A 22,052-nucleotide genomic window follows, 5' to 3' on the forward strand; every position below is an offset into this window, starting at 1 on the left:
ATCTTCTTTACTCATCCATCGTTCTGGTGTCAAATTTAATGAAATATTCTAGATTACGTGGAACATTCTTCTGTTATGATTGGGCCAAATTCAACAAACGGCCCAACTAGGACAATATAGCCCTACAAGGCCCGTAAAGAAGTAAGGCTAGGTGAACATGCGAGTATACCAACCATTGGCAAGAAGAAAACTGGCCAACCTCCGCAGCGAGCGACCAACCTCCTTCTCGCTGCACCACTCGTTTAAGTCAAACGGCAGTATTTAATGCACGTCCAATTGGTTGACAATATGCATGGAATGTTTGCTACTTTTTTACATGTGCGGCTCTTTTTACTGTTCACCAAAGTGACTGAGTAAATCCGACTGAAGGGTAATTTGAAATCCGTAATATTTTATCACGGTGACTAGACTAGTTAAACCAGAATTAAGATAAGGTTGGCGTCCGTTCATTTGTCTGTAGATACTGCGAGTGCCAGCCTTGGACGTAAGCTCTCGCACAAAACCCTAAATTTTTATGTTCTTCATAAGAAAAGTTTGAGACCAAAAAAAATTTATAATATTTGAACAAAATTATTCAAAGAAAATTACTGACGTAGCTGTCGGAGTGCTAACTTCGGCCTAAGTCTGAATTTTTCTCTCTTTTGCAGATGCGTTTAAAGATCCAAGGCCCCGTCTAAAAGTCCATCATGAATCGGAACCGAACAAGTTTGTACCCGTTTTATCTCATTCAAGCTCCATATTTTGAAAGTTATAAGATATGTCTCTTGGTTTGTAAATATCAGATTGTAGTGCATCAAAAACTGCACTTTTGCACAAAATGAATACAAACTAGAGAACAGTTCAACGGAATCTAAAAGATTATGTTGAATTTGACACCATATGAATGAAAGTTTAATAAATTTATAATTGGTGAATAGCTATAATTACCCAAATATATATTTTTTTTTTCGTAATTTAACATTACCTAAGTACGTAGGTTATAATTCAGAAGGAAAAAATATAACAAACAATATATTCTCGTATACAAATGAGGGCGGGAAAGAATTAAAACCCTTATTTCTGTGCTACTTCTTTCCAACTGTAAAACGTATTCTTTGAATTATCCAAATACCCAAAAAAGCAAGATAAAAATCTTGCCCCCTTGTTATCAAATTTCTGCAAATCAAATGGGAATTAAGGTACCGACTTCCTCTGTAATTCAATTTTGTTTTTTCCTTTATTCCGGCAAAATGGAAAAAAAATCGAGTGTTATGTGAAATTTCTAGGGTTTAACTAAGCTATTGGCGGACAATGCGCCGAACGCGATGAAACAGCAGAAATTCGAGAGCTATTTCGGCCGCGAAATCGCCATTGATGCTAGCATGAGCATTTACCAGTTCCTTGTCAGTATTCTTTTCCCCCCTTTTACTTTTTGGTGCAAAGATTGATTTTTTTTTTTCTTTCTAATTCATGTTGTACACAGTGGTTAGATTTATTCGAATCTTTCTATAGATGCTAGAATTGAAGTTTAATTGCCTTTTTTTTTTTTTTTTTTTTTTCTATTTATGGATATTTTTAGTCCTGTAGATTGGGTAATGAATAGAGTAGCTAGAATATGCTGATATACGTACAGTATCGAATATTTGAATGTCAATAGATTTAGTTGAATTTTTTTTGCGGTGACTTGTGATCGCAGATTGTTGTCGGAAGACGCGGTACTCAAATGCTCACTAACGAAGCTGGTGAAGTGACGAGGTATTTGATTTTTACGAAAATATGGAATAGATAAAGGCTTAATTTGTCGAAGTATATTTATAGCCGTGGTTCTATTCCGATTTTAAGGAGTGCCCGCTTTATCTTTATATTGGAGCTGTTTCTTTTTTTTTTCTTTTTTTTTTTCCATTTTATGTGCGAAAATTTATAGCGTTGCAGTTTACAAGTAAATGTAGTGAATATAGACTTTAGTGTAGAAATTGGATTTGTGTCTAATTGGTTCTCTTTTTAGTCATTTGCAAGGGATGTTCACAAGGACGATTCGACTTTGGGAAGCTGGAATAAAGCCAGTGTAATATATTTTCTCGTATTGTTAGCTAGGTCGTATTTTTTGTGGTACTCATCTTGTTGTGTTGTGAAAATATTTGATCTATTTTTGTTTTGGTCATATTAGCTATGTTTTCGATGGGATGCCGCCCGATTTGAAGAAAAAAGAGCTTGCGAAAAGGTGTTTGGTACTTCCCGTTCGTGCTCGTAATTTTGAAATTATTATCCATCATTGAGCATAATTGGATGATTGCTAAACGCTAATCGAGACTTTCATACGGTGAAAACAGAGTCTCGAGGCGAGCTGATGCAACCAAGGACCTAAATGATGCTCTGAAGGTAGAATTTATTAATAGTGTCCAATTAACGCTTACATATACAGGGCAAATTACTGCCACCCCCTGAGGTATGCTCAAATTACGAAACCTCCCTCATGTTTGGGTAATTACAACCACCCCCTTCAACTATGTATTGTCTTACACATTCACCGGTGTCAAATTTACCTAATGAAGGAGGTGTTTTTTCGTAAGACAATACATAGTTGAAGGGGGGTGGTTGTAATTATCCAAACATGAACGGGGTTTTCGTAATTTGGGTTTACCTCAGGGGGGTGGCCGTAATTTACCCTACATATATATTTTCAACTGACATCAAATCTGCTCCTCAACTCCATTCTAACAGCATAAGGCTATTTTTGTCATTGCAGAACGGAAATAATGAGGATATTGAAAAATTTAGTAAAAGGACGGTGAAGGTGAGTCGTCTGTCGAATGCTTTTAGTCGAGATAATACTCGTGCTGCAATGAGTTCGACGCATTCAGTTCTCTGTTGTTACTTTCCTTTTTCGATTGTATAAGCTGTGAAGCTCGATGTATTGTTAGTAACCGTCGTTTTTTTGATTCAGGCTACACAAAAACATTACGAAGACTGCAAAAGGCTTCTTAGACTTATGGGAGTACCCGTCATTGAGGTGATGCGATACCGTAATTTTTTACCTTTTCATTCTTTCACATAGTTCATATCTATTTACTTCAATACCGTTTTCTTGCGGCCGAAAGAGTGATTTGCTCGTTAGTGATAATATTCTTCTTGATTATTACTCCCTTAGGCTCCTTGTGAAGCAGAGGCACAGTGCGCCGCACTTTGTCGAGCAGGCAAAGTAAGTATATTACTACTTCTCATCGAGCAATCCTCGGAAACTGTTATTTCAAACACCTATTGCCATATAAGTTTTTTTTTTGTAGATATTGTTTATTTCATATAATTAAGGGTAAATTACGGTTACCCCATTGCGGTAAAGTCAAATTACGAAAACCCCGCCTCCTGCTTGGGTAATTACAACCACCCCTCAACTATGAATTTTCTTACATGTCCACTATTGTGGTGTCAAATTTAGTGGAATCTTCTAGATGATGTGGAATATTCTCCAGTTTGTACTTGTTTTGTGCAAAAATGCAGTTTCTGATGCACCACAATCTATATATTTACAAGTCAAGAGACACATCTTATGATCATCTTGTTTCAAAATGTGGAGCTCGAATGAGTTAAAACGGGTACAAACTGGAGAATATTCTACATAATCTAGAAGATTCCACTAAATTTGACATCGCAAGGGTGGACATGTGAGAAGATTCATAGTTGAGGGGTGGTTGTAATTACCCAACACGAGGTTTTTTTTCTTCTTTAATTTGACCTTACCTCAGGGGGTGGCCGTAATTTACCCTATAATTAATTATTACGTTACCATTTGGAGCATAAGTACAAGTGAATGCGCTTTTGAATTATTTCTGAAATTTATTCGAACATCAGGTGTATGCTGTGGCCTCAGAGGACATGGATTCACTAGCTTTTGGAACGCCGCGGTTTCTCCGCCATTTAATGGACTCTACCTCCAAAAAAATCCCGGTGGTGGAATTCGAAGTCACGAAGGTTTTAGAAGAACTGAACCTCACAATGGATCAATTTATCGATCTTTGCATTCTCTCGGGTTGCGATTATTGCGACAACATAAAAGGTAATACTAATATCGATTTGCTGATAGTGTTTGTCGTTTAGGATAGTTTAATAATGTAAGACTTATTCTCTACTTCTCAGGTATTGGTGGTCTCACTGCTTTGAAACTAATCCGTCAACATGGCTCGATCGAGCACATTCTCGAGAGTATTAATAAAGAAAGGTTTTTCACGATTATTTTTCGTCCATGTACATGTAAAAACGTCTATTTAATTTTATTTATATATTTTTAATTTTGTTTTTTTCCCCTCTTCATGAAGATACCAAATACCAGATGATTGGCCGTACGGCGATTGTCGGAGGCTCTTTAAAGAACCATCCGTTTTGGACGATGGTGATCATCTTGACCTAAAGTGGACTGCTCCAGACGAAGAAGTAATTATCGATCGTGACAAAAAATCTTTAAATTGTTTGGGGTCATTTTGTAGTATCAAATTTCGATAGCGAACGACTCATTTACTTATTGTTTCCTTCTAGGGGTTGATACATTTTTTGGTAAACGAAAACGCTTTTAAACGAGACCGAGTAACCAAGGTAAGTAACCATTTTTCGTACCGTCAGAAAATACATACGTTATCACATTGTGGGCTAAGTCCGTATTATTTTGTTTTATATTCAGGCAATAGAAAAAATGAAGAATGCCAAGAACAAGTTGTTCGAGAGCGCGTTGCCAAAACGGGGAGCTCGATGTATACTTGCAGTTCCGAAACCAAGAATCGAGCTTAATACGTACTCTACAGGAGCATCGTTTCATTCCAGTTCGACGACGATTTGCAGCATAGGAATACGACCATCTGTGCATCTTGTACTTTCTAGAAGCTTATGCCGAAGCTGAAAGTCAAAAGCTACTCTTTTGTGCTTTTGTCGACTCGCTCGATAGCAACAAAAGTCATTTACATGTCTGGAAATCGAAACTTTTCTCACACTTGAGGATTAATTCTTGATCTTTAGCTTCTTATTCTACTGTGGAATTGTAACTCCAAACGACGATCTTTAAAGAAAAAATAAGGTAAATTCCTTTTTTTTTTTTTTTTTTTTTTTTCTCCTTGTATTAATTTGAATTCGTTCACGAATAGTCCATTAATCTTGATGTTGATCTTCAACAGTCGAATCAATAACGAATGTAATTTTTTTTTGAAAGAATCGAACCCCTTAATGGGCTCGTATACATACAAGCTCGGTCCAGTTTTGGGTTGTTGACTCGTTGACCTGGTTAGCTGGCCAGACTCGAACCGTGATCATGTCTAATTTGGATGAAGTATTTCATACTATTTCAATAAAAAGTGAATATTCTCATCAACCCCAAATTTCAAGTCGAGACTAAGGATTTGAAATCGATTCATCCAAATACAAACTTTTAAAATCTCGGAACATGTTTAAAACATGGGCGTGCAGTCACTTTGCCCTCAAACGAGAAAGAATGAAGAAACTATTTTATCTACCGAAACTGATGTCGTTTTGGAGGATAGATACATATACAAACAAAAAAAAAAAAATAGAGAGAAAGAGAACTCGAATGTGAGATAGATACATACAAGAAATTCTCGTTTTTTTTTTTTGTTTTTTCATAGGATAGAACAAGCTGGGGGGCTGTCATAGGTAACAAAACTCACAGCAACAAGCTGGCATTGCTTACAGCAAGGAGGAAGCGGCTTTTCTGGCTCGGGTGGTTTAATAGGCTCCGGTGGCTTTGGCGGGCCCACGCTCGTAATTTCCGCGTGATTTCCCGCTTTTCTGATTCGTGTCGCCACACAGACAGGGTCAACAGTCCCCAAAACGGTTAGTATTCCTTTCTCTGCATCCAGTTGTACCATATCCACACCTGTTCATTCAAAAATATCGCCTTATCTCACATTCTATTGCAAATTTTTCGTTTTCTCGTTTTTTTTTTGAAATATTAAATATTTATTTTTTTTACCCGTAAGTTTGGTAACTGCCTTCAGGACTTCAATCTTGCATTGCTGGCAGTTGATGGCGACCTTGAGTACGATTTGCTGGAGATTATATCCGCAAGATTTTCAGTATCGGGAAAGATTAACGGAAAAGCGAAAACTAACGAAAATATTATGCTAGTGCAAGGAAAAAGACTATTATTACCTTTACGCTCATAGCGCAAATCGAAAATCTTGATTATGATATGATGATTGATTGATTGATTGTTTAAGGAAGCTAAACTGCAAGAGATGTATTGATAGGATTAGGTGCTATTTAAACAACCAATGTCTTGATTAGTAGTAGTCGAATTTGCGAGTTACTGCACGAGAACAAGGTTTACGCATATGTGTCTGGCTGCTCCTTTAATTTGTCAACAAACCAAAATAAAAAAATAAAATAAAAAATATTATTAATAAAAATAATAGTCTATACTTCACCAAATATTCCATGAACTTATTGTTAGATATTGACAGGAGTTTGATTTCAATTGAAATGGTCCAAGTTTGTGTAAGTCTTCCAAAGCAAGCTAACTTACAATCAGGGGTGGTTTTTAGGTTGAGAAATGATCTGTTTGGCTAAGATTATTATAAAAAGCTGATAATCTATTACGTTTGATAAAATATTTTAAGAGCTGATAAGCTGTTTGTTACATCTTATTTTTAGAATACATTTTTAAAGTGTTTGTATAATGAGCTTATCTGCTATTTTTACTCATTATGAAATCTTAAAAAAAAATGTGAGGTAGAGATACTTTTAAAAACGATCTTATTTGCTCTCTAACAGTTTATTTATAAAAAAAATTAAGATATTTTTGTAAAAAAAATATCAAACACTTTGGAAGAACTTACAAGCTCTTTAACATTTTATAAGCTTAGCAAAATGCCCTCTAAAATACAAGGCCCTTGTATCATTTTTACAGCAAATAAATTTATATAAAACTATTTTATATCGCAACGAATATCACTTTTCAATTTTTTTTTTTATTTCTACGCAACTTTTCAAGCTTTCATCATCCACGAGTTTCCATTTCTTCAAGTTCTAGAAAAAGGTTAAAAAACGTATTTCAAACTTCCAAAATCTTGAAGACTTTTATTCCAATGAAGTAAGAATGTGACATAAATATATTTTAATTGATTCTCCAACTGTGAAAATTTATTATAAAAAAAGTCGAACTTTAACAGCAACTCCAATTAGTTATTAAATCGGTTATCAAACACTCACTCATATTCCAACCAAAAAAAAATATAAATCACTCCAATGAGAGTTATCATATGAGGATTGTATTTTAATATTTCACATCTTGGGACGTAAAAGTACATCCTGAAAAAATAATAAGTTAAAAGTAAACGGCCACTTAGATAATGAAATGTGGTAATTAAATTATATAATCACTTTATTTATTTTTAAATAACAATTATTTAATACCTATGAATTATGATTGAAGTAAATAAGTTTATATATGTATGAGAGAGAATAAATATTAAATATCAAAATTAAATATTTCATACTTTGGGTTGGAGCTACTCTAATAGGTCATTTAAATTAAATTAAACAATACTTACAAAAACAGAAAAAAATATATATATGATTCCTAATTATTTATTTATTTATTTAATTATTTTTTAAATCGACCACCTATATCTAAGGACCGGGTGTAGCAATATCTTAGTGAAGATGACAATCTGACAAAACCACTAACAACTCTCTCTATTTTTAATACTAACACGCTTTTAATATTTCACATCAACATCAACATCAACCAGACATAATAGTTAATTAAAGAGGTTTTCTTTTGTTTTATTTTTATTTTTATTTTTATTTTTATTTTTATTTTATAGTCTCCTTAAAAAGATATAGGGCAAATTATACTTAAGCCCTAAGGTAATATCAAATTACGAAAAGAAAACTCATTTTGTTTGTGTAATCGCGTTGTCGAATTTACATATGGGTGTTCATCCGGTCAGTTAACCGATCGAACTGAGAAAATTTTGTACATTGATTACCGAACTGGTAATTCGGTTCGATATTCATTTTATTTATTTATATATATATATATATATATATATATATATATATATATATATATATATATATATATATATAAATTGTTATATGAAATATTTGTATTTAACCTAAAATTAATTAAAAAAAAAAACAAATTGTGAAATATTTTTAATAAAATTTCGATAATTTGGTTATTTACCGAACCGTACGATTAACAATATGAAAATTTGGTGTACCGAATGAACACCTCTTACCAACATAAAGAGTTTTTTCGTAACACAATACATAGTTAAAGAGGTGACTGTAGTTATTCAAATAAGAGGAGTTTTTTTTTTTTTTTCCTTCCGTTATTCGACTTTACATCAGGGTGCTGTCATTTGCCCAAAAATATAATATTTTGCAAGTTGGAAACATTGGTGAAGGTGATTAGTTTAGATTATTAAGAAATATGACTTAGCAGCTAAAAATAAATAAATTAGGTTGATGAGATGAGATCAGCCATAGTAATGAATAGTAATCCATCATTTTTTTCTCCAAGTCAAAGTCATTATATATTGAGTTAGTTACCATCTACTCTGTACGGATGCCAAGTTAGAACAAAAGAAAGAGACAATTTACAAGGCTTCTGGTTTTGAGTTTTCGGGTTTTTTTTCGATTTTTTAGTTTCGATTTTTGTTTAGTTGATCGAATAAAAAAGCGTGAAATGACCCAAATAAAATTTTATTTTTGTCGAACACTTACTAAATTGAGTTTGTCACATATGGTTTGTGACTAATGTGGTTTATATCTTGTTTGCGATTTGTAATTAGCTATTATACATGTAGTTTACTCAATGCACCTGATTGGTTGAATATTTATTCATTACTAAAAATGATAAAGTAGATTGCTCTCACATTTAACAATCCGACTTCATGGTTCGATAAAATTGATTGAACTACATTCTTATTATTCGTCTTTCAGATAAAGTAAAGCAAAATTTTAGTATAATATAATTTCGGTGTGATGTTTTTGTTTGATATAGACATTAAAGTTGACATATTTTCTGATTTTGTTCTATTTTATGCCAAAAAAAGTCCTAAATATTTTTCGTAGGCCCGGTTCGTAAATCTCCAAAAATTTAAGCCCACCATGTAACAAATTTTTGAACTCGCGACTGCTCGCTTGTTAGTGTGTATGTATATAGATTATGTCTAGTTAATCAATATATATAAAATCATTAATTAATCAGCATTAAGCCTAAAGCTTGGCGGCATCCTCTAATGCATGGTCATCAAATGATTGATTACTAAGTCAACTCAAATCACACTCAACTAAAGCAACACTTCAACCATAAATAATTGAATTCAATAGATATAATTACACTCTAAAAAAATATAGTAATTTTTTTTATATTTTCAAATTCTTGATAAACTAATAACTTAAATTATATAATAATTTATCTATGGTCTAAATTGTACTAAAGTTATTAATTTATAGAAACTTGACATGTTGAAGATGAGCGTTATGGGCCCAGACCAAACTCCAATAATAATGGGCTCAATTTCAGATATGGTTAATAAGATTTTGAATACTCAAGAAACAATATTGTATAAAGTCTCTCGTTTTTTATTTTTAAATTCGAAAAATGATTATTTTCTAGGACCATTAATCGCAGCAAAAGGTATCGGATTCTTAGTAAAGAGGCTTCTGCTATGCATTTGCTAAGAATTTGTCCACAGTATATACGGACGTGACAAAAACTTTGCTACGGTAAATAACCGCAGCAAATATTTTTTTGCCGTTGTAATTCCTAGTATTTACTATGACTCCAAGATTGTCCCATACTAAAAGCTGCATTTCTTCCCACATAAAACAATATTATTGTCTATATTACTGTGAAACATCAATATAGTTAATATTATTGTCCAACGCTGTAATATTACTGTTCCACCGCGGAAAAAGATATTCTGAAAAAAGAGTCGATTAAAAAAAATCCCAACACGTCGTCGGAAACCACCATTAACCATCGGGTCAGCAGTGGCGAAAATTAGAAGCAGAAACAAAAATTCAAAAAAGAAAATAAAAAAATCAACGTTGGTTAGCAACACAATAATCAAAATTAGGTGAGATGTTAAAATTGAATAATCGGTGAAGTTGAGGTTAAATAATGAAACTGAAATATATTAAAATTTGAGGGGGTATTTTAATATTTTACAGATTTTTGAACCACCTTTTTAAGAAGAGTTTTTTTGGGTGGATCTAACTATAGTCAACTATATTGTACTCATTTAGGCATGTACTTCCATTGTACTACATTATGTATTATTGTGTTCTACAATGTAAATGGATATAGGAAGGACGAGGAAATACCAAAATATAGTTATTTATTAATTGAATTAATAAATTAATTAAATAGGCTATTACTTATTCATACTTAGACTATACATTCGAACATCCAACACGTCTGTCTAATGACCTAAAATAAAATAGTAACAAATATAGGTGATATAGAGAGATATAGTGAGTATATAATTCATCTATATGCAAATAAATTTAACTATACTTATATATTTATACACTAGGTTTTGGCCAATGTGATAGGCTGTCAACTTTTCTTTTCCTCTTTTTATGTTTCGTTTTGTTTTCTTTCATAACTCTACTCTTGTGTAATATATTGCAAACTGAATAATAAATAAAAATTATTTTAAATTAACCATGTGCGACGAGCTCGATCTAAAAAACGTTGGCTATGAAATTGAGCTCGGTCAAATAACATCACATTCTTTTGCTCCATGCTACCAAAAATTTGTCAATGCATACATAGCATCACCAGAACATCATCTTCCTATCGTTGTTGAAGATAAATATTAGTAAACATTATTAATATATCCTAAGCATTGTAAATCGAACGTTTTTGTTATAAATTTTTTATCCGAATTCGATTTACATTGGCGACGAAATAAATTTGTTGTCTATAATAAATGTATTGTCAACGAATTATAGTTGGCAACGAAACAAATTCGTTTTGGATTATAAATGTATTTACAACGATATATTTTGGGTGACGAAATAAATTCGTTGGCTATAATAATGTATGCACAACGATTTTTGATTTTCGTTGCCATGTACTTTCAGTAACGCGGATTTGGCAACGAACATGGCAACAAACAAAATTCGTTGCGAATTATATTGGCAACGAAATTTTACCCTTCCAACAGCAAAATATTTCGTTGTCAAATATAAAATTTCTTGTAGTGGAAGAACACGTTTTTTTTTTCCTCCACTTTGGTCTTTAGTGTTTTTTTCATTATAAAACCCATTTTTTTCTATACAATATTGAAAATTATGAAAGTAGATGTTTTCTTTTTTCATTATTATAAAACCCTAGTTTTTCCTATATAATATAGAAAATTATTATTATTATTATTATTATTATTATTATTTTTTTTTTTTTATTGTAGTCATATATAGAAGGAACCCATAGTAATACGTAGTCAGAAAATTTGAAAACGCTAGCCCCTATTTGAACCTTAGCCACCATCCATCCACAAACACTCACAGTAATTCATAGTCACTTGAGTCATCCGCACTCATCCAATATGAAACCTAGATCCGCCACCATCGCCGCCAACGCCATAGCCACCGCCTCCGCCTCCGCTCTTGTCATAAACACCCTCAGCCACCATAATCACGACCGCCACCACTATAGCAGAAGCCATAACGCCCCACCCCCACCCCACCGCCTTCGCAATCGCCATGGCCACCCTCGCCATGTCCACCACCGGCATGCCGCCGCCTCCACTACTGCCATAACCATGACCCTACAACCGCGACCACCACCACCATAGCCACCGTCTCACTCGACCATGGAGAGGAGTGGCGGCGGGAGAGAGAACAAAAAGGAGAAATATGTATGGAGAAAAACATGAATATAAATATTCAATTTAAAATATAAGAGCAAATTAAGAATAAAAAAAATAATTAGGCATATGATCATCATATTATATTTTTAAATATGGGTGTATTTAAAAAACATAATTTGAAATTGTCATTTAATTGTAATTTAAGTTTAGTTTGAGGGACCAACATATTAAGCCCTATAAATTATAAGGGTAAATTACAACCACCCCTGAGGTATGGTCAATTTACGAAAAAAAAACCCCTATTGTTTGGATAATTATATCTACCCCTCAACTATGATTTTTTCTTACGCCTCCACCCTTATGGTGTTAAATTCAACATAATCATCTAGATTTTGTGGAATGTGCTCTAGTTTGTACTCATTTTGTGTAAAAATACAGTTTCTGATGCACCACAATCTGATATATTCAAGCCAAAAAACACATATTATGATCATCTTGCTTCAAAATGTAGAGTTCAAATGGGATAAAACGGGTAGAAAATTGATAATATTCCATATAATCTCGAATATTCCACTAAATTTGAAACCGCAAGGGCGGACGTGTAAGAAGATTTATAGTTGAGGGGGTGGTTGTAATTATCCAAACAAGAGGGGATTTTTCGTAATTTAACTATACCTCAGGGTTGGTTATAATTTACCCAAACTATAATATATCCCAATTTCCATTATATTGCCAACCCTTCACAATTTGTTCTATGAAAGGCACGCTTCATGCTTCTCTATATATATAAGCATATTCTTTGAAAAGAATAAAAGTCAATAATAATATTAAACTTGTGAATAAGTCCTCGAGTTCTTGGCTTATAAATAATCCAACACACAAACACATACAAACACACACATAAAGCACACTCTTGTTTATTTTGAAAGAATTAATATTTAAAATGGGTAATGGCAGTGGTGTAATTTGTATGGTGGCAGTGATTTTGGCTACGTTCAGCATAGTTTCTGCGGATCCAGACTCTCTTCAAGATATATGTGTTGCTGATCTCACTTCTCGTACTTATCTATATCCCTACATTATATATATATATATATATATATATATATATATATATATATATATATATATATATATATATATATATATAATTCTTTTTGGAACCCTTTAATTTTTTCAATTTATCTCGTTTGCAAATTTTGTGCCACATATTTTCATCTAAATCTTCAACTAGGATTCTTGAAATGTAATCGATGCTTATTCTATTTTTGGTTTTTTGTTTTTCGAGTTTCTTGCTGCAACTTGACGATATGGTGAATTTTCTAGTCAATAACATTATTATTATATTCGTTTTTTAGTCTAATAAAATAATGGCAGTGTTTGGATTGGTTTTGAGAGTTATTTTTATTTTATTTTGGGAAAATATTTTTTTAGAGAATAATTTGAGACTGGAAGTAAATTTTTTTTTTCAATGATTTGAGATTATACAAAATATACTGCAGGCAGACTAAATGCATTTCAGAAGAAATTTTTGAAAAATAAAGTGATTTTTGATTGATTTCTAGTGAAGACAACATTTTTTTAACGTATCAGCCAATTTTTTTTTACTAGCACCAAATCATTTATGTATGAGATATAAACTTTAGAAGTTGTTTTGAGAATGCTTTTTTTGTTTTTGAAAAGCTAAACAAACACAAATTAATTTCGAAAAAAGAAATAAACATGAAATGAAAATAGAACCAAACATTGTCAAGATATTATACTTGAATGTGTAATTTTGTTTGTACTTAAATCCACTTACTTCCTAAATTTCTAATTACATACAACGGATGTGTTCAAAGTTCCAATTTCCCTTCCCTTCCCTAAATTAAATTAAATTTATTTTATTTTATGCGTTACAACTTACATGCAATGCATAATATTTAGTAGTCACAGTAAAACCTCGATAAATTAATACTCGATAATTTAGTAAGCTTGCTTAATAATATATTTTCTCGGAATAACCGTATTAAATTGTTGATTTAATAGAATTTTAATGGTCGTGTTATATTTAATAGGGTAAATTACAACCACCCCCTGAGGTATGGTCAATTTACGAAAAAACCCCTCTTGTTTGGATAATTACATGTACCCCCTCAGTTATGATTGTTTCTTACATCTCCACCCTTATGGTGTCAAATTCAACATAATCATCTAGATTTCGCGAGCTCTAGTTTGTACTCGTTTTGTGTAAAAATACAGTTTCTCATGCTCTTAGTACTTTTTATTGTTGGATTGCTTTCATCCGGCTGACGTCATCATTTTGCGCGTGTGGAATTTAAAAACAGCCGTGAAGGTAAATGGGTACGCCTGCAAGGCAAACGTGACGGCGGATGACTTCTTCTTCGCCGGTCTAGCTAACGCCGGCGCCACAAACAACACCGTCGGATCACTTGGCACCGGCGCCAACGTACAGAGAATCCCCGGACTCAACACCCTCGGCATTTCCCTCGGCCGCATCGACTACGCCCCCGGCGGCCTGAACCCGCCGCACATCCACCCACGCGCCACCGAAATCGTGTTCGTGCTGGAAGGAGAGCTGGATGTGGGCTTCATCACCACCGCAAATATCTTGTACTCCAAGACAATCAAGAAGGGTGAGGTTTTCGTTTTCCCCAAAGGGCTCGTCCACTTCCAGAAGAACAACGGGAAATCGATCGCCGCCGTCGTCGCCGCTTTCAACAGCCAGCTCGCCGGGACCCAGTACTTCGCCGCCACCTTGTTTGGGGCTGTGCCGCCGGTGCCGGATAATGTTCTGAGCGCGGCGTTTCACCTCAAGGTTAAGGATGTTGTTAAGATCAAGTCCAAATTCGCGCCCAAGAAATGAAAGAATTCAAATTAAAAGTACTTAATTGTGGTTTGTTGATTATTCAAGAATGAAAAGGTAAAAATTTGAGTTTATTTTGATTTTTTTTTTTTTATGGAACTGAAAACATTATTGTAAGTAATTTGTAACTCGTATTCACGAGATTTGTTTTTCTCTTTTATTGTGATTCTAAATAAATATAAATACTCCGAATTACCAGAAAACTAATCATGTTTCTCAATTCTCTGCACAACAAATGAAGAGTAAGGGAGAAAGAGGGTCCCCTCCTCGTAATCCTCGAGTTGGGCGAACCGAGTCAAACTGTGAGCCATTAAATAAAATCGAAAATGAGATCGAAAAAACACAAAGCATGATAAGATCCACAAATTGAGGCGGTATTTCAAAACGAACCAAAATATTTATAAGAAAACGCTATTCGATAGGATCATAAGTCTTACTTATGTCCAATTTAAGAGGCATATAATTATTATTTTTATTAGAGTTAAGTTTGATAAAATGGTTGATTTCATAGGCTACCAGAATATTGTCGGAGATTAGGCGTTTCGGGACAAAAGTAGATTGGGTAGGAGATATTAGATCGTTAAGAATAAGTTCAAAACGATTGGCAATGACTTTGACTCCAAATTTGTATACAACGTTACACAGGCTAATTAGGTTAATTGGTCCATAGTCTGTGATTCTTTATGGGCTTTTTACCTTTGGAATTAGGAAAATATATGTATAGTTCAAATCCGAGGGGAGTTTATGATGATTAAGAAATTCAAGAACACATGAAAGCACACCAGACCCTTGAATATGCCAAAATTTAGTAAAAAAATTAACGGAGAGGCCACCAGGGTCGGGGGATTTGAGAAATGGCTCGAGTTACCTCCTCTGCGATGAAGGGCATATAAAGCAAGTCCATCGTCGCCGGATTATTACCTCACTTTGCATGTCATCGTTGCGGAGCTAGTAACGAATCAGCGTTACATATTATCACTACATGTAGAGGAATTGGCATCAACCCAACTGCTAAATTTCATCCCCATGGTAATGGTGGCTACATATGAAACACTTGGTGGATAAGAACATTTTTTTATGGGCCATGGTGATCGCATGGAAGGCGTGGGAGAGGTAGAACAGAGAGATTCACAATGATGAGGTGATTGGTGCCGACAAACTACCTAGTTGGTGTAGCATTATCTGGTAACCTTCAAGCCCAATCAAATCAAATCAAATCAGGCCAAATCTTAGTCTTCAACGAGTTCATCTGATGGAGTGGAAGCCACCGGAGATGGGGTTGTTGAAGATCAACTTTGATGTCGCTATACGACGTGGAGAACCAAAATTAGTGGTTGCAGCGGTGGCAAAGAACCATGAAATAATGTGCATTGGATGGAAACTGGTAAAAAATCATGGAAAGCTTAATCCTGTTGAAGGTGAAGCTATGGCTGCTCTCCATGCCATCATGCTTGCATCTATGACAGGATGGAACGAAGTTATTTTCGGGGGTGATTCTCTGCAGGTGGTTCATGCACTTTAATCTGGCGGCGGTGACATGTTACTATTCGGTGCAATTATCGATGAATGCATTTATTTAGAATGGTTCAGGCACTTTAATCGGGTGGCGGTGACATGTTACTATTCGGTGCAATTATCGATGAATGCATTTATTTAGAAAATGTTTTCTCAAACTTTTCTTTCTCATAATTTGTTAAGCGTTCGGGCAACTCTTTATCCCACGTTCGTGTTCATCTTTAATACACTGATACACTAGAAGGACTTTCGCTTCTGTCTAATTTGGCCAATATTGCCTTATAAAATTTTCTCTCATTAAAAAAAAATTATAATTTAAAATATAATTAACTATTTAATTAATTGGTTGGAAATTAAAAGGTTCAAAACAAATATAAGTAAATAGATGATATGCTTGAGAACATTGAAACTAGAGTGTCTAGTAGTGCTGCCGGTCAACTTCTTCTCAGCCGTTCACTTCAGACGAGGTAACTCGAGCCATCTCACAAATGGCTCCAATGAAATCTTCTGGCCCAGATGGCCTCCTGGTTAGTTTTTATACCAAATATTGGCAAATATTAGGTTCTAATGTCTTATCATGCGTTCTCGATTTTCTTAACAATCATAAACTTCCCATAACTTTAAATTTCACATATTTTGTGCTTATCCCAAAGATAAAAAACCCATAAAAAATTACCGACTATTGACCTATTAGCCTATGCAATGTTATTTATAAATTTGGCTCTAAAGTTCTTGCTAATAGGGTTAGTGTAGTCCTTAATGATTTGATCTCGCCTACTCAATCCGCCTTTGTCCTTAGAAGACTCATCACATATAATGTTCCAGTGGTCTACGAGATCAATCACTTTATTAAGATAAACTCTAGCACTAGAACTAATTATATGTCTATTAAATTGGATATTAGTAAGGCATACGATCGGGTTGAATGGCGCTTTCTGGAAAAAAAATGCTTATTCGTCTTGGCCTTCCCTCTGAATTTGTTAATCTTATCATGCTTTGTGTATCCACTGTCTTTCATTCCTTTTTATTCAATGGCTCACAATTCGGATCTCTGCAACCATCTAGAGGACTTCGGCCGGACGACCCTCTTTTCCCCTATTTATTAATTTGTTTTGCAGAAGCGCTTACTGAGATGATAACAAAGACGGTGGATCGTGGTGAGCTGCGTGGAGTCCAGGTGGCCCCCTTGGCTCCGGTGATTTCGAACCTCTGTTTTGCCGATGATACCCTCATATTTGTGGAGGCGACCGAGGCTCATGCAAACATTTTGAAAAATATCCTCGCCACTTTTGCTAGAGTTTCGGGACAGGAGATCAACCACGAAAAATCAACCATGACTTTCAGCCCTCCAACCCCATTTTCAAAAAAAGACTTTATCAACCAGATTCTTGGGTTTCGGGTCGTTGATCACCACGAGAAGCACCTTGGTATGCCGGCAGCTATAGGTAAATCACAAAAGAAGATCTTCTCGTACATTTGTGATCGAATTCGGTCCAAAATTAAATGTTGGGGGGAAAAAACAGTTGTCAAAGGCGGGAAAAAAAATGATCATCAAAGCGGTTCTCCAGGTGATACCTTCCTACGTATGAGATGCTTCCTATTCCCGAATGGCCTGTTAAGTGAAACATAATAGGAGTCTGGCATGGCTTACATGGAAAGATATGTGCAAACCGAAGGCAAATGGTGGTCTTGGCTTTCGAGATATGAGAAGCTTCAACATTGCGATGCTTACAAAACAAGCTTGGCGCTTACAGATTAATCCGGATCACCTTCTTCCCAAAATTCTCAGAATAAAATATTTTCCACACGGAAACTTGCTATCGGCTGAAATTGGTACCCGCTCATCATTAACCTGGTGAAGTATTTGGCGAGTTATTCTGCATCTAAAACGGGGTCTTCGTCGGAGGATTGGTAACAGGCAAGCTGATGGGGTTCGTTGGCCATCATAGAAATATCTCGATTGCATTGTATGCTCTTGGTGTATTTATGTTTTTCCGGTGAAGATGAGGCACCGATAGATAGTGTCTCTTTTTATTGCTCCTCCTTTTCTCCCCTTTTGTTCTGCCCCGTTCAGGTCCTCTTTACCCCCGCCAGACCCTTGCCTTATCTCCCCGTTGTATTGGGGGGCGTGCCCAAAAAAAAAAAGAGGGAGTGGGCTGGGCCCAAAGAAAGAGAGAAAATAGTACATGGTGGGCTTTGGGTTCTTATATTTGGGCCTGGACAAAATAGCCCAGATCATCTACTCCACCCTACTGTGCATCGGTGAAGAATATACGACGTCGAGGTATAGTACAAATGATGTGATATGTATGTTCTTTTCTTTTTCTCTCTTTTTTTTTTTTTTTTTGGACTCGAAAAATTTTGGAGGCTTCCGACTCCTTCTCCTTATCTACTCCCCCAGTTCGTCGCGAGGAATGCGAAGTAATTAATCGTGGCAAATTCATAGTTCGCAATGTTTCCGTTTTTCCGACGTCGTTTTTTAGCCCGTGCAATCTTCCATTTTTGTGCGAGGTCGATTCCGACCTCGGCTTGAGCCCGTACAATCGCCTCTTTCGGATGCGAGATACCTCGGCTTATTCTAGTGCGACCGATACTGACCACACTCCTCTTTCGGATGCGAGATACCTCGACTTACTCCAGTGCGACCGATACTGATCACACTCCTCTTTCGGATGCGAGATACCTCGGCTCATCTAGTGCGACCGATATTGATCACACTCCTCTTTCGGATGCGAGATACCTCGTCTTACTCTAGTGCGACCGATACCGATCGCACTCCTCTTTCGGATTCGAGATACCTCGTCTTACTCCAATTGTGATCGATACCGATGGCACTCTTCTTTCGGATTCGAGATACCTCGTCTTACTCCAGTTGCGATCAATACCGATCGCACTCTTCTTTCGGATGTGAGATACCTCGTCTTTTTGATAACGCGGACAATACCGGCCGCGGTCTTCACGTCGTGCGAGGTCGATTCCGACCTCGTCTTTTCGATAACGCGGCCGATACCGGCCGCGGTCTTCACTTTCATGTGCTGATCTGACCTCGGAATAATACCATTCACCAAGAAGACACATGTATATATTTGAGAATTATGACTTCTCCATATAATTTATAGATATAAATATTACCTCGCAAGGATATTAGGAGAGATGCGAGCTTCATAAGACCGATGCAGGGAGAAAACTGCTAGTTTTGAAAAATCTCTCCTCGAGGTAAGAAAAACGAGCTCAGCACAAACGAGATCGTCAACTACTCGCCTTTGTGTGCGAGAATAACTCTGGTCTTGAGAGCTTTAGGCAGTAAATGCGAGATAAGAGAGAACTACATACTGATACTTTACGATTCCTCCGAGTTATGTCTTTGCGGGGTGACTTTACAGTGTGGTACGAAATTTTCCTTTGGAACACCATGCGAGTTCCATGATCCAATATCATTATTATCTCTGTCTTTGCCTAAATACTATCTTTTGTTTCCCAATAATTCAAACATTGAATATTACTTGTATTTCAGTCTGCAACATTGATTGCTTCTCCTCGTTAAGTTGCTTGTTCACCTCCATAGAATTTCTACTTTCCTCATCTTTAATTTCAAGATCAATTTCTTTAATCAATCTTTTACACTCCCTCATCCTGCCAGCAAAGCATCCCAGAAATCATGGATTTCTTCTCTTTCCCAACAACGAGCAAGCCTGATGCGGTGTCGCAGTGATGAGGAAGAATGAAAGTGTTGGGATGCGCTTCGAGAATCGCTAATCGGTAATTCCCGATTCCTTGGAGGAGATCGGAATTCTTCAAGAATCTTTCGAGGATTTTGATTTGCCCTTGTTCGGTTCTATATTTGGAATCGAATCTCTGCGAGTCGAAGAAGTAGGGAATTTGCGTCGCTTGTTTTTCATCTTCTTTTGATTCCTTTTTGGCGTTTGTCGGATCTCCTCCGCCTCCTTCCGCTGCTGCTGCCTATTCATCCTCTTCTCCTTCCTCGCACTCCTAACCCTCGCCGTCATACTCATCGTCCTCCTCGCCGTGAAGCCTAGAACGCCCGAATTCGACCACCAGCAAGTCACCGTCCAGCTCATGGGTATCAATCCCGGCAGTTCAACCGCCGCCACCACCTTCCTCTCCGGCCCTGTTCCGCCGCAAATCTCTGACATCGCAAATCTCCGACATCCCCAACCTCCGTAACCTCCATATCTCCAACAATGTCTTCAACCTCAGTTTTCCGTCGGAGCTCTACCGCCTAAAAAACCTCGAAGTTCTGGACGTGTACAACAACATGATGATCGGAGATTTCTCTTCGCAGGCGTATCTGCTCACCAACCTCCGCCATTTGCACCTCGGCGGGAACTTCTTCACCGACATATCCCCCCGAGTTCGGCTCGTTCCCTCACCTTGAGTACCTCGCTGTCTCTGGCAACAATCTCACCGGCGTTAATCCGTCGCAAATCGGAAACCCAACACAACTCAAGGAGCTCTACATCGGCTACTTCAACACATTCTCCGAACGAATACCCAATGAATTATGCAATTTATCTAACCTAATATGCTCGACGCCGCCAATTGCTGCCTCTCCGACCGAATTCCGGCAGAAATTGGTAATTTGTAGAACCTCAACACGCCTTTCCTCCAAGTGAACGGTATCTCCGGCGGTTTACCCCCGAAGCTAGGAAACCTGAAGAGCCTAAAAGCAATGAATCTGTCGAACAACATCCTCTCCGGCGAAATACCGCCTGATGATGCTAAAAATAGATCACCTTAGATAGTTGAAATATGATGAGCTAGAAGAGCAGAGTGGATCACTGGCTCACGAGCTTGATGACCTTGAGATACCTGCGATCATAGAACACGTGAACTAGGCCGGGGGTTGATCCGGCGGAAACCCCTCCGACTCTCAAGTCAGACGTGCGGATAGTAGAAATCATTCAGAGAATGTGACTCCTCGTATTATTTAGATTAATAGGGCTTACCTTTAGCAAATGAATTATATCGTTACTTATACCTTAGATGAGATCGTTGGGCCCAGACCTTATTTGAAGGTGATTGGGCCTCGGTGATATTGGTCTTCAATATTGGGCTCGTGGCCCAGTAGGTAAATAAATTGTAAGTCCATTGGGTTGACCCAATTAGGCATATCATTAAGCCCCCCACTCTCGGGTCGATGTGGGGGCCATGTCGAAATGGGTGAGAGATCGTGTCGAGAGTAAAATTGTAGTAGTCGCTCGTTGGCGTTTGGCCAGATGGTGTGCGAAAATGCGTTGGAGCGTGTGTCGGAGGGGAGTAAAGGCGCATTGGCGCGTAACGCAACCAAAATATCGCGATGTAAGTTACTTGAGTCGTCGGTGTTGTTATCTCCTCGTGGGAGTTGTTTATTTATTGACGTTGTCAATGGTTTGACGCGTTGCTTGTATGTGTTTACATATAACCTTGTGCGTAATGTACTTGATGAGTGGATCAGGCTCTCAAGATTTTTTTTTTATGGGGATCGTGCCCATTGTTAGACCTCGTGGGTCGTACGCATGTTTGGACCGTGGCCAAGTTTTAATAAAGGACCCGTCGAAAACAAGTAGATAAATTTGAGTAATCAAGCTGGTCAGGCTATATAGATTCTCATAATATCTCTAAGTGTTTCTAAGGTTGTCGAGCGAGTTGGTTCCTTGTGGGAGTTGCCTTGCAACGGATTTGTAGTGTCGAGCGAGTTGGCTGCTCGTGAGAGTTGTTTCGCTGCGGGTTGTTGTACCGAGGGAGTTGGCTCCTCGTGAGAGTTGCCTCGCAACGGGTTGTAGGACCGAGCGAGTTGGCTCCGCGTGGGAGTTGTCTCGCTGCGGGTTCGTAGTACCGAGGGAGTTGGCTCCTCGTGG

At 36.7% G+C, this 22,052-nt stretch overlaps 3 protein-coding genes across 3 annotated transcripts; 2 read left to right on the top strand and 1 right to left on the bottom strand.

The window, feature by feature from the left end:
• Positions 1–1,044: 1,044 nt before the first annotated feature.
• LOC105960186 (flap endonuclease 1) lies at positions 1,045–5,061 on the top strand. Its single transcript, XM_088813869.1, has 14 exons — positions 1,045–1,178; positions 1,266–1,382; positions 1,676–1,734; positions 1,985–2,044; positions 2,147–2,200; positions 2,310–2,358; positions 2,726–2,773; positions 2,924–2,989; positions 3,128–3,178; positions 3,829–4,033; positions 4,114–4,195; positions 4,293–4,407; positions 4,510–4,566; positions 4,652–5,061. Exons 1-14 carry the CDS (start codon positions 1,167–1,169, stop codon positions 4,865–4,867), a joined length of 1,191 nt encoding a protein of 396 aa, XP_088669995.1. The 5' UTR covers positions 1,045–1,166; the 3' UTR covers positions 4,868–5,061.
• Positions 5,062–5,339: 278 nt separating this feature from the next.
• On the bottom strand, positions 5,340–6,314 carry LOC105960208 (hypothetical protein). Its single transcript, XM_012984379.2, has 3 exons — positions 6,130–6,314; positions 5,951–6,026; positions 5,340–5,854 (listed from the first exon to the last, which is right to left on the bottom strand). The coding sequence occupies exons 1-3, from the start codon at positions 6,139–6,141 to the stop codon at positions 5,598–5,600; spliced, it is 345 nt and encodes a 114-aa protein (XP_012839833.1). The 5' UTR covers positions 6,142–6,314; the 3' UTR covers positions 5,340–5,597.
• A 6,390-nt stretch (positions 6,315–12,704) lies between these two features.
• Positions 12,705–14,882, top strand: LOC105960209 (germin-like protein 5-1). Its single transcript, XM_012984380.2, has 2 exons — positions 12,705–12,871; positions 14,141–14,882. The coding sequence occupies exons 1-2, from the start codon at positions 12,757–12,759 to the stop codon at positions 14,677–14,679; spliced, it is 654 nt and encodes a 217-aa protein (XP_012839834.1). The 5' UTR covers positions 12,705–12,756; the 3' UTR covers positions 14,680–14,882.
• Positions 14,883–22,052: the final 7,170 nt, after the last annotated feature.

The sequence above is a fragment of the Erythranthe guttata genome, chromosome 14 (genome assembly GCF_056151865.1).
Source record: "Erythranthe guttata isolate IM_541 chromosome 14, IM_541, whole genome shotgun sequence".
Taxonomy (NCBI): domain Eukaryota; kingdom Viridiplantae; phylum Streptophyta; class Magnoliopsida; order Lamiales; family Phrymaceae; genus Erythranthe; species Erythranthe guttata.